We start from the raw sequence: 12,318 nt of genomic DNA on the forward strand, positions 1-12,318 counted from the left end.
TTAGCGTTCGTGACAGCTCACCACGTACTTACCTAGCTTGGATACGCTATATGTATCTCGCAATCCATTCTCCCTCTGCCGGCCTTATTGAGCCCTGCAATTTGTACACGATGGCATTCTCTGATGGGATGATCGCGCTTGATACATGCGTCCATGTTCCGAAGCTACCGAATTGACTCGTACCTTTTGATAGCGGAGCCCCGAGGAGCAAGTGCCATCGCCAAGGCATCATGCCCTTGGCATTTTAGCAACTTCACATCACGTCTTTCGTGTACATTCATCCTTGCATCCTTCCATAGCATCCTCAAAAATGGCTCTACACCTCTTGAAGCAATCTAGATCGTCTAAAAGCAGACGCGAGCAAATCATGCAACTCACAGCATACGCCGCAAGACGTTCTGGTCCAGGCGTCCTTTCTAAGCTTTGATGGCTTATCCCTGGCCAGCTGAGTCCCTAGCAGCAGGCTTTATCCAGCTACCTTGTCTGGCCGTGCCGGTGATTCTCGTACCACAGCATCCGAGGCTTGCTACCTATCCAGCTGGGCCTGTCAAACCCTGAGGCTCGATGAAAAAGCAACATTTCCTGAAACGAGAACTCAACATGCTCATTGTGCCGGACCCGAGATCAAGCATTTTGCACACGGCATGCCACAGTACTAATCTGATCAATCTGGACCGACAGTCGTCCGAAACTTCCACATACTCAGCTTACATCTGCGCTCCGCCATGCCGGCTCGCCAGAAATAATGACCGCCGCAGCTGTCAAATTACGCAGTGGCCGACTGCACGGACGTCCTTTCGTGTGCCCCGCCTTGCAAGCCTTGTCATCGATGTCCCCGTGATGTTGATGCAACCATGATCGGTGAGGTGCGAAACTGCCTGTGGCTGCTGTTGCCAGATTACAAGTCCGCCCTCTGCACCTTCCGTTGGCTGCCTGTCATCCTTACGAATCGAGATTCGCCCCAAGCTTCTCAAACACTCTTTTGGGACCCTTCGCGTTGTGCACCTCAGGTGGGTAGGAGGGGTGTGGCTTTCGACTGCTCGCTTGCGCGAAGCATGTTACTACATCTACAGCACTCTCCCTTCGCCGCCACATCTCACGTTCGTGCACTTCCTGTCTTCCCTGCTTATTCATCTCCTCATATCTCTAGCACACTCGCAAATTGTCGGCATTCGCACACTTATGAGATATAGAACGGGTCATCAACAGCATCTGAAGAGTATGCGATTGCATCGAAGTCAAAGATGGTGATAAGATCCGATCTAATCGATCGACTATCTTTTCTCTTTCCAGGCACTTCGGAAATATTTTCCCTCGGCCTTGGCATCATCATAGGAGCAGCACTATTATCGGCTATTCAACGTGCCACACATACACATACGAGGCTCCGACAGACTCGAAGCGATGTTGAGTCGACGCTCAAGGACCGTCCCGACGAGCACATTTTACGAAACGACACCAAGAAGCCGCTAGTAGTAGAGTCAGCTTCAATCCCACCGCTCCCAATAACGCAGGAAGCGGATTCGACACATGAACCACGTGCTATACAGAATGTGCCGACGCCTTCATCTCAACTAGCGGACTTGCCTCTCCCACTACGATCGACCATCCATCAGCCTCACAACAGCGCCGAGCCATGGACGTCTTCAGACCTCATCGAGCACTCACGTCTAGCCCGCGCCAACTATCGCTCACCATGGAAGCGACATACTTTCCCAGCAATGCATGTCACTGATCATGTGCACTACTACTCAGATCAGCGTACGCTGGATCAAGCGTCGAACCCCAAAATCCTATCCACTGAAGAATCTCTACCACCACAGCGCCAATGGCGCAGACGAAGGGTACTGACGTTCGAGCCCCTTCTGTCATCATCTGCTCAAACGCCTGTACAATCTGGTCCCTCACCAGAGACAGAGCAGCCGATAGATCCTTCCGCGTGGCAGTCACCAAAGCCACAGGTGGCTCAAACCCGGGCAGGTATGGAGGCGCCCATCACCGCATTGCAGGTTGAGATCGAGCAGCATGGCGTGTTTCTGCCAAATGATGCAGAGCGAGAAATGCTTCATCGGTCATGAGCAAGCAGGAGTATGTGCTTTACCTTGGCAATCGCAGCGACTCTGGCGTTATTCTGTAGCAACGGCGACCACCGGATGGTCAGCCCGAGAGGGTTTTTGAAAACATGGCGCACGGAGTGAGTGCATTCAGACCAAGTGTGATGAAATCCATGATTGCTTTATGGCGGACTGCAGGTTGGGCTCCTTTGGACAGGAATGCTTGATGAATGCGGGTCGACAGGGAAACGCTCGAGGTGGGCAACTCATATATTCATTGCGCTTCCGTCGAACCGATCGACAGCAAACCACTCAATAGATTTCTGGTCTCAAGGCAGGACACTTCCTGTTACTTGTCTTGCTGGCATAACTATGTACGTCGCGATCAGACTATAAATTCCGTGCAGGACAATTGTTTATTCGCACAGGAAGTCATCGAGGGCTCTGCAATGCATATGTCCACCCCAGAAGTCCCGTGACCGTCTGGAGCCAATAGCGCTCTAGCGACCGCCAAATCCAAACCATCCCTTCTTCTTCTGCTCTTGCACTTCCGGCGTCCCGGGCCTCTTCTCCGCCTCTTTATTCGCCGCTGCGGCACCTTTACCACCGCCACTTGCAGCCTGCACAGCCTTCTTCCCGTGCTTCGGATAATCGATATACGTCCACGCCAGATCGAAGAACAGGGGCTTGACGGGTATGGGCTGCAGCTTCGGCGGGTAATTGACGATGTTGTTGAGGTCTGGGTTGTCGTGGTAGATGTTGAGATGCAGCGTGTCTGATAGCGGTCGGGTGTAGGCGAGAGGTTTGGTCGGTGTTTTATTGGTAGATGTGGAGGTGAGGTTGGAGAGCTCGGTGAGGGCGCGGTAGCGCGTTACTAGGGTTGTGAGGTGGGAAGTTGCGGTCGAGAGGAGGGAGGTGGATATGTCGAGTTTGGGTGCGGAATTTGGTGAAGATGATTGCTGTGAGTTGGAGGGGAGGTCGGTGGCGGCGGACTGGCAGAGTTGTCGAGCTCGAGAGAATAGGGCGAGGGCGTTCGCTTTTTCGTTGTTGAGTGCGTGGGAGCGGCCGATGGCGAGGCATTTAAGGGCACGGAAGTAAGAGTGCTTTGCGTCTAGCTCGGTCACGAATGCTGTGTCGGCGATGACACCCGGGAGGTCCTTGACGGATTCGATGGACTGGAGGATGGCGTCGTAGAGAGCGGTACGTTCGCGTAGGCGGGAGACTTGTCTTCCTGTGGACTCGGATTTCTGTTTCTGTATGGGCGCTTCCGTCGAGCTTTGCTTGTTGGGTATGGTGCGTTGCTCTGGTTCGAAGAAGAGTCCATCGGACGGGCCGCACAGCACACGATTGCGACCGATACGGAACTCAATGACGGCGTAGTTGACGGCCGTTCGCGTAACCTGAAGGGACTGAACTCGAGCGTCACCAGGATCTACGCCCTCAGCTGCGAGATCGTCAATGGCAGCTTTGGTGGCGTCCGCGGCATCCTGCCTTGCTTCGATAGTACGGTCGTAAGAAGCTGCCAGATCGGTCGGAGAAGTGTTGTCGGACTTGGACTTTGTGAATTTCTCCTGCAGGGTCTCTTCTTCTGACATTGCAGCGCCCAGCGACTGAGCGATGACGGCGTCCTCGAGCTTGACCTTCCGGGACCGCCATGTGATGGAAGTGGGGATATCGTGTTGACCAGGCTCGGCTTTTACGGCTTCTTTCGCTGTCTGAAAAGCGTGAGAGTCCACCTCGGTCAGTGAAGACTTGGTGGTCTGCTCATTGCTCGGAAAGTTCTCGATGACGATCTCGTCCACCGGTTTTGTGCGCGGCAGCTTGAGCTGGTAGGCAGCATAGCGGATACTCGGGTCAACAATACCAGACAGCAGGTCCTTGAACGCATCGTTTTTGGTCTCCTTTCCAAGTGTCGTATAGGCCACCCGCGGCAGGGAATAATTCTTCAGACATGTCTGCCACTTTGATTTCTCGAAATCCAAGCTGCCCCGCAGCATATAGAGGTAGGCTCTGGCTTCTACGGTGTCCATCTTCGAAGCCTTCGCGGTACTCGCCTCCAGAACGGCCGCAAGATTCTCTGCATACGCTATTGCTCGCCGTAATCGAGACGCAATCTGGCGCTTTGTTGAGCTGGGCATGGGTTTTTGTGTGTTTTCGGGTGACTGTGCGGACTTCATTGCCATAGCGCTGGCCCACGCCCGTTCGGCGCTGGCAAGTAGCAGTGCCACCCATTCTGTACTCTTCTCTACATCTTCGGCTGTGACTGGTGCCTTTGGCGTATACTTGCGTTCTTGGGCGTCGTCGCTCCCAAGCGTTTGCGTATGGCATGGATTTTACGGCTAGTCTGCTGGTGGTAGGTGTCATAGTCGCCGTTGAGAAGGGCTCGGTCTCTTTCTGAGACAATGCACTTCGTTATGTCCATTTCAATGCCCTGGAAGATGTACTCTGACCCGGAGTCAGGCTTGCGCAAGCTAGCGGTAATTGTGTGGTCGCGGGGATATAATTAAGTGACACTTCTCTGAACGATCGAGAACGTGGGCCCGCGGACTCGGCAAACCTGCTCCTTTTGACACAGTGCTTGCAACTTTTGATGGCGTTGATGCATGACGAACTTGCATCCATTTCCGCAGCTTCCAGTCATTCTTTCAGTCGCTCCAGAGGTTGACAGTGTTTAGCAGAGCTCACAGCAGAGATGATGTTCAGAACGACAGCCAGGGCCGCCTCTCGGACAGCCGGAACGGCTTCACACAATGTCAAGGCGCATTCCTTCCGGTCACTCAGTACACAACCGCCTCATCTTCGATCACGGAGCTGGAAAAGCAGTGCTGTACGATGGGGAATTGCGCTCGCCGGTCTTTACTATTACAATACCAGCTCTGTCTTCGCCGAGCAACCACATCACAGTATGTTGAGTCTCAGTGATGAATGACCTCGTGCTGACAAATTACCATAGATTTACTGAATCCTAACGTCGACTCCGAAGACGAATCCGAGGCTGCATCGGTGCTCGACGAGCTCACTTCAAGGCGGTCTCGGGAGGCGCAAAAGAACCACGCGGAAGCACAGATCAATGCGACCGTAGACCAGCTCGAAGAACCCGCACTCGCGGGAGGCGCAGCCGAACTCGAAGAAGAGGCTGCAGGTGAAGGTGCATTCAACCCAGAGACAGGAGAGATCAATTGGGATTGTCCTTGTCTGGGTGGAATGGCTCATGGTCCCTGCGGCCCACAGTTCCGTGAGGCGTTCTCATGCTTCGTCTACTCCACCGAGGAGCCCAAGGGCATGGACTGCATTGAAAAGTTCCAAGGCATGCGAGACTGCTTCCAAGAGCATCCCGACGTGTACAAAGATGAGCTCATGGAAGATGAGGAACTAGATCGAGAGCTCGAGGCCGAGAAGCAAGAGTTGGTCAGCCAGATTGCAGAGCGACGGCGGTCAGAGGAGAACGGTTCTGCTCACAACCTCCTTGAAGAACCTGCTCCTGCTCCACAAGCGTCTTCGAAAGCACCTGCTCCTGCTCCAAAAGCGTCTTCGAAAGCACCTGCCTCTTCTTCGCAGACAGCTCCGAAAGCACCCAGCGCGGACGTTTCGAAGAGGGCGACCCAATCAAGCAACGAGAACATCTCAGAATCATCGCAGCGTGATCCATCGCAGCGTGATCCATCAGCAAGGGCCGACAAAAATTCATCTTCCACCATCCGAGTGCCAAACCCACCCCCCGTTGACTCAGACGCCATTCCTGAGACTGACGAGTTGATTCCAAAGGCTGCGCATGACGCCAGGACGAACACTGGCTCGGCTTCGGTACAGAAATGAGCGGCCTGGTCGGCGACGTTGGTAGCATTTCCTGCGGGCCATTTTGCATCATCTGGGCGGTCAAAAGCGAGACATGTACACCATACGACCGTAATCATGTACCATAGCGAATAGATGAATCAAGGCAATTCCCTACTTCGATCAGAAAGTCATGCACTAGTGGTTAAGCGATCGGCCACGACCTCACATCGCGTACCCAACGCGTAGCATAACACGTCCTCGAATTGGGGGCGACCGCAAGATAACCGCAACACATGCTACCTGTTGTGGTCGCATGGTACATAGTCAATGATCGCAGCGATAGTCATTGTAGGCATAAAGCTGTGAGTTATCCGTGCTCCAATCTTGTGGTGCATATAACAGTAGAATGTTCGTTCACACCGCCACAACGCTCGAAGTGCAAAAGACAAGAATAGGAGCAATTTGAGCCAGTCGGCAGGCCAGCACTAATGCCAAGGATGTTTCTCTGCTGGCTAGTTCTGCAGCCGGTTGCATATGAGCACCAACAAACCTCACCTTAGTGCCGTCTCTGGGCGGCTGTTCGAGAAGCTGTAGCCTATAAATCGAGTTGATTAGGGGCACCGAAGAGCAACCATACCTCGAGAAGCTCTTCCGCACCAATGCAGGAGGTGATCTCTGAAACCAATGGGAGGAGCGTCGCCTGTCAAGTCGACTCCACAGCTGTCAAAGAAGTCACGGTGCAGGTTTGTTAGGGCAAAGATCTGACTGGCAGGGCCCCCTCTGCTAGCCTAGACTTGCTCCGACTGCTGCTGCTGCTGCTTCTGCTTTTCGCCTTCTCCTCACTGTCGATTTTCAATCAGCTTTCTGTTCTTCCTCACTCCTGCCCTTCCTCTCACCTGCGCCTTCCTCCTTCCTTCTTCTCTTTCGCAGGGGTTTTCTGAGTCGACGACATTGTCACTCGTGACTTGTCAACATCGCATTGAACTGCAAAGCAAGCAACAAGACAGAGTCGCGAATTGTATATTCTTTGCAACGCTGCTGCAGCTTTCGACCGACTCCAAGAGCCCCTGTTCTCTAATCAGCTTCAACCACAATCATCCGCCATCACTGAACACCACATTCGTATTTGCCGGCGCAATACAATCATCCTGTTGCTAGAAAACAGATTTGCACACACCGTACGACTACAGATATATCCATCTGTCCATTCATTGTCAAGTTCCGACGCCTAATCCTCGACATCACCTATTCATCCCTCTCAGTCTTGGCTGGACGAATCATCCTCGTCACATCTAAGCAACTGTCAGCACGTATTCTTCTGCCCGAAGCACGCCGTGACGACTCCGACGGCTCTTCACTGGTATGTCCAGAGTATGTTCCGTGTAAAGTCGACGACACTGACCGCGTTGCAGGCTACGAGACTTGGTTTCTTTATTTGATACCCCATCCTTTGACGAAGCTACGCTTCCCTGCTGCGACTGCAGATAATACCATAATCCAACGCTCCCTTGCAACTTTCTTGTCTTCTATCCATCGACAGCTATCCTCAGCACTGGCGGCGGTACAGCAATTACATCTCCTGCACATACACCATTAGAATTCTTGAGTATGAACACTGGCGGTTTTACTCAAATGGCTTCCTATCAATCCCCTTACAATCAGAACTCGATCGGAGTGTCGGGACCCGGTTTCGCGTCTCGAGGAAAAGCCGGTCACATCAAACGACTTAGCGTTCAAACTCCAAGCATCTCTGCTATCGATGAGACACAGCAGATGAACAATGTCTCTACTCCTCGAACTGCGCGTGGCCACCTCTTAGCTGGTCTTCGCACTGCGCCCAAATCTGCTGTCCCGACATCTAATGGCCTGGACCAGAGTCGCTTCGCTCCTCAGTACAACAATGGACAGCGCCTTCCGCAGACCTCCGCCTCTGCCTTCTTCCCGCAGTCTTACAACAACAACAGCGGCTACCAGTCCTTCCAGGAACAGGTCCTGGCACCTCCGTCTCTTGATTTCGGAGGCCATGACCTCGAAGGCAGCGACGCGCATGAGTACGAGACTCTCAGAGCTCAGAATCGTGCCCTCGCTGAGCAGAGTCTTGCCCTGCAACAGCAGGTTGCCATGATACAGAACAAGTTCAGTGCGCTCAACATCAATACTGGCTACTCGACCTCCATGGCGCAATATCAGTCTCCTGTGAACCCTGCGCTGCTCTACCAGCAGCAGCTTCAGCAGAGTCTCCAGCCTGTCGTTACTCCCATCGCTGGAAGCCCTGGGCTGTATTCTGTTTACAACCCGATGACGGGCCAGCAGACTGTCATGTATGATAATGCGGTTCAGCAGCAGGCTGATCAATACAGCGCTGATGCGTATCGATCTGTATCACCTCCGCAAAGCGCCCCGGTCTTCCAGCGTCAGACGTCGGACTCTTCGGATTCTCGCACGCAGTTGAGGAGTGTTTCACCACCCAAGACATCTCAGTCACCTGCGACTGATGTTGAGCCGCTTCCTCCTCCATCTGCCAACGCTTTCCGCCGTGGACATCGCAAGAATATGTCGTCCGCCAACATCAAGACCACGGGTGAGTGGACACGAAATGGTGTAGGTCCTCGCTCAGCTGGAGTGCCACAAACGCCAGCCACTGGAACATTTGGTCCTGGCCACGGTCGTGTCGGGGCCCACCCATCGCGCCAGCCGAAGAACCCACCCTTGCTGAATGAGTTAGAGGAGAAGCCAACTTCCAAGCACGACAGCAGCAAGAATTTTGCTGCTCGTCAACGTCGTCAGGCAGTCCACGACCTGGTGAAAGCCGGTCGTGAACGACGCAACGATGTCAAGCCTGGATCAGGCTCTGGCACTCCTGCTAGCGAGGGCGAGTTCAACTTCTCGGCCTCCGGGTCCGACACCGACTCTGTCTTGGCCGGCAGCACGACCTTGACTAGCCGAACGAGCATGGGCAGTATCGGCATGGGTGCAATCGGCAGCGAACGCAAGGGATCCTGCGATCGCTCATCCGTCGACAGCCTCTCCTCTCGCTCCCAGTGAGTGACAACTGGTTGCGGAGTGACGACGTTGCCACATTAGGAAGGGCAGTGCCCTCCAATATGATCTATGAGTTCTGTCTGTGTACATTACTCGTCCGCTCCTTCCCACTTAACGACTTGACGAATGATCAGCCTTTGAGGCTTTGCTTGTGGACGAATGGCATTCGGTGGCATGTGCGAATTGCAATGCTGGAGGAGGTTCCGTCTGTACTGTTTAAGTTCAATTCTCCTCGTGATCAGTGTCGCTGTTGGGGACACACCTGGTCACGAGCGTCCATCGGAGACACTTCTGGAGACGTTGGAGGCCACCTTGGTGGTCGAGCGTCCGGAGCATCTCTGTCCTTCGGTCCTCCGTGAGGTGGGCGAATACCAAGGGCTTGGACTTGAGCAGTGCCTTTATGTATAGTTATCAAGTGAGAGCAAAAACGACCTGTAGCTACATAGCTGGTCAGGTAGGAATTCAGCATGAATACCAATCGAAGTGAATTGGAATCCCTTTCATGTGAAGGCCCAGACCGATGCAGCCCAAGACATGTGCTCAGGGAGGTGCTCGGGTGGAAGCTCGCGTGACGGGAGCGCTTGCCTTCCCCGGATCAGCGACTTGGTGGGGTCATAAAACGCTGCTGTCATCGATTCGATTCACGCGGTGGTTACATGCGTGATCACAAAATGCCCACGTAACCCGACTCTATATACTAATAAAGTCAACCTTGCACCACCTCAGTGCTCCCTATCATTACGAGTCAATGGCTTCGTTTGCCAGCATGCCACTCGTCAGTCCATCTTTCTCTGCCACGGACTGACAGATTCATCGGCCTTCGCACGTGCAGCACCTCGTACCATCGCTATAGCTTTCCTACGGGAGCATCACTCGCCTACGTTAGCTCTGTTCGACTCCCTTCGCGCTACGGGCGACGGCCCACGCACATCTTCGCACCGGCATCTGTCAGCCTGCGTCAAACCACATGGCGACCACCATGCTGCCGCAGCCTCGGACCAGCAGACAGCACAACAGAGTTCGGGCTCGGCGGCGGATCGGGCATCGGTGGACTCGTCAGCTCGCTCGCCCTCTTCGAGTCACACGCCATTCTTACACAATCTTTCGCAGCGCTTCCGCAAAGGGAGCAACGCTAGTTCGAATACCTCCCACGACTCTCAGCAGAATCATGGCAGCAACGCAGATTCCAAAGCCGGTGAGGCCGTACAGAGCGGCACGGCAAATACCAAACAAGCTGAACGAGCGCGAGCGAATGCATCAAGGGCAGCAAAGAGATATCTCATGACGATCGTGCGAAATGACTGGGAGTATCCACCCACGAGCGAGGAGACCGCCAACAATGCTCGGCCAGATGCGAAAGAACCCATCGCATGGCGACTGCGTGATGTAGGGGAATCGGACGACGAGCTGCCTCGTCATACGCATCATCATAATCAAGCTGCATCACCGAACAACAGACGCCGATCCCGCGGCAGCGATCCCTACCGCTTCGAGAACCCAGACGCCGTGGCTGACTATGTTCGGGAGCGGGAGGTGAAGCGCAAAAGGCTGCTTTATGACCAGATGAGGTGGAACGAGGGTTTGCGACATTGGGTGAATCAGCGCGATGCTTGGACCGGTGCAGTCTGGGAGCACAGAAACGACCACAAGCCTCGACCGAAGCGGAACGCAGATGCGCGACGGACGACACAGGACTCGTTAGGGCTGATTCTAGAGAAAGGGGACATCCCAGATTCTGCATCGACGACGGCCACGAGCATGGACGACAGCATGACTGACAGTGGTGTGCCTGCAGTTTCACAGCACTCTTCTTCAACCAAGACTCGCTATGCTCTAGGCACTGCCGTTCTGGACACTCCGCCACACTCGCCATCTGCCAATGGTGGCATCAGTCAGCCTAACACCTCAAGCTCCTCCCTCGACCACACTGTGACTATTACAGCTGCAACCACAACCACCACAGACCCGACGAAGCTCGCACTGACAACCACTTCCAGCGGCAAAGGTGTGCCAATCAGTATCGCGAACGGCCTGCTCAACCCACACGCGGCTGGCCCTTACCTGCCACTCTACCCGCCCTTGTTCCCCTCAGACAACGTTCTCCGCTCACGAATCCAGCCCTCCACCTACTCGACGATATATTCCAAGATCGTTGTTCAGTGTCTGACGCCCAACATCCCGATTCCCCTACCAGACATGGTCCGCGCACTGGTCGCTGGCTGGAAGGAAGAAGGCCAGTGGCCGCCGCAGACGACTACTGGAGTCCCGCCAGGAGCGCAGGGCGCAGGCAGAAGACTAGGCAGTGGTGGTGGAGGCGCATTTGCGCGTTGGCGTCGAGAGAGAATGCTACGAAAGCACCGAGAGCAAGGCGAGCGTGGTGGAATCGTTGATTTGGGTACGCTCGAGCCGTCGAATGACCATTATAGCCATCGGAATGGCGAACTCGGTGAGGATGGCGAGATGAGAGGTAGTGGTCATCGATCGAGGAAGAGCATCAGCAGTGTGATGAAGAAGGCACTAGGTCTGGAGGATGCAGAGGAAGAAGGGAAGAGGAGGTCCAGTGAGGTGGGAATACCAATGGGTTTTGAGGAAGAAGACCTTGAGGGTGCAGCGGGTGAAGAAGGTGGTGGTGAGGCAGGTGATGACGCTGATCGGGACAGGAAACTGAATGAAGGCTTACTGGGAGATCGCTGACCGTTCGTGCTGAGAAACGAGCCTGCATCTGCAGGTTGAGTTGCAAACTCCTGAACACCACAGTTGACAACTCGAATTCGACACATTTGCTTGGGCTCTGCGCTGCACCTCCGCAGGTAAGCGACCTACATCTTTCACAACTGTCTTGCGAAAAGTCCGACTCCAGACGGACAATGGAAATTAACAGTAATCCCTATCTATATCATTTGATGAGCCTGAACGAGCAATGGACATTCCCTAACGGCAATATGCTTATCGTGTCTGTCTGTTCATCGTACCTGCGTTTGAGTGCTGAATTCGCGTCGGCAATCGGATCAAATCGACAAGGGACCTGTGAGTCGCACCTTGCGCTCATGAAGAGCAGAAACGACGTCCCCTCTCGCTTCCAAGGGTGGCTCTGCTCGAGCTCGCTCGAAACACCTGTAGAATATAATTGCGCAGTAGATACCTTGCCGTTTCGAGACAGCTCGACAATGTGTCATAATCGCTACACTAACGCTCGTGCCATGAAGTGTGCGATTTTGGGAGTCGATCCGCTGTTTCCTGAATGCGACGTATTGATGCCATTGTCCAGTCTATATACGCGGCGCGTATAGGGGTCACGTCGTGCTCGCTTGATGTGCTTGGCATCGAGCGAAGCATATACGCGCTGGACGGTACTTTGGTGCAGAGGGACTTTTGGCATGTGCATTGAAGTCATGAAAGATTGTGACTCCCTCTGGATCAATTCTTGACAGCCTGTTTCGGAAGG

The 12,318-nt window shown here is 54.0% G+C and overlaps 5 protein-coding genes across 5 annotated transcripts; 4 read left to right on the forward strand and 1 right to left on the reverse strand.

Moving 5' to 3' along the window:
- Positions 1 to 1,244: 1,244 nt before the first annotated feature.
- AB675_4862 (uncharacterized protein) lies at positions 1,245 to 2,078 on the forward strand (the record flags this gene model as incomplete). The annotated part of the gene is made up of 1 exon (XM_018145027.1): positions 1,245 to 2,078. The coding sequence occupies one exon, from the start codon at positions 1,245 to 1,247 to the stop codon at positions 2,076 to 2,078; it is 834 nt and encodes a 277-aa protein (XP_017994776.1).
- Positions 2,079 to 2,554: 476 nt separating this feature from the next.
- AB675_4863 (Signal recognition particle subunit SRP68) lies at positions 2,555 to 4,237 on the reverse strand (the record flags this gene model as incomplete). Its single annotated transcript, XM_018145028.1, has 1 exon — positions 2,555 to 4,237. The coding sequence occupies one exon, from the start codon at positions 4,235 to 4,237 to the stop codon at positions 2,555 to 2,557; it is 1,683 nt and encodes a 560-aa protein (XP_017994771.1).
- Positions 4,238 to 4,746: 509 nt separating this feature from the next.
- AB675_4864 (Mitochondrial intermembrane space import and assembly protein 40) lies at positions 4,747 to 5,870 on the forward strand (the record flags this gene model as incomplete). Its single annotated transcript, XM_018145029.1, has 2 exons — positions 4,747 to 4,957; positions 5,008 to 5,870. 2 exons carry the CDS (start codon positions 4,747 to 4,749, stop codon positions 5,868 to 5,870), a joined length of 1,074 nt encoding a protein of 357 aa, XP_017994812.1.
- A 1,593-nt stretch (positions 5,871 to 7,463) lies between these two features.
- AB675_4865 (uncharacterized protein) lies at positions 7,464 to 8,876 on the forward strand (the record flags this gene model as incomplete). The annotated part of the gene is made up of 1 exon (XM_018145030.1): positions 7,464 to 8,876. One exon carries the CDS (start codon positions 7,464 to 7,466, stop codon positions 8,874 to 8,876), a length of 1,413 nt encoding a protein of 470 aa, XP_017994806.1.
- Positions 8,877 to 9,639: 763 nt separating this feature from the next.
- Positions 9,640 to 11,567, forward strand: AB675_4866 (uncharacterized protein; the record flags this gene model as incomplete). The annotated part of the gene is made up of 2 exons (XM_018145031.1): positions 9,640 to 9,652; positions 9,706 to 11,567. The coding sequence occupies 2 exons, from the start codon at positions 9,640 to 9,642 to the stop codon at positions 11,565 to 11,567; spliced, it is 1,875 nt and encodes a 624-aa protein (XP_017994798.1).
- Between the last annotated feature and the right edge of the window lie 751 nt (positions 11,568 to 12,318).

Source organism: Cyphellophora attinorum (assembly GCF_001299255.1).
Source record: "Cyphellophora attinorum strain CBS 131958 chromosome Unknown Contig49, whole genome shotgun sequence".
NCBI lineage: Eukaryota > Fungi > Ascomycota > Eurotiomycetes > Chaetothyriales > Cyphellophoraceae > Cyphellophora > Cyphellophora attinorum.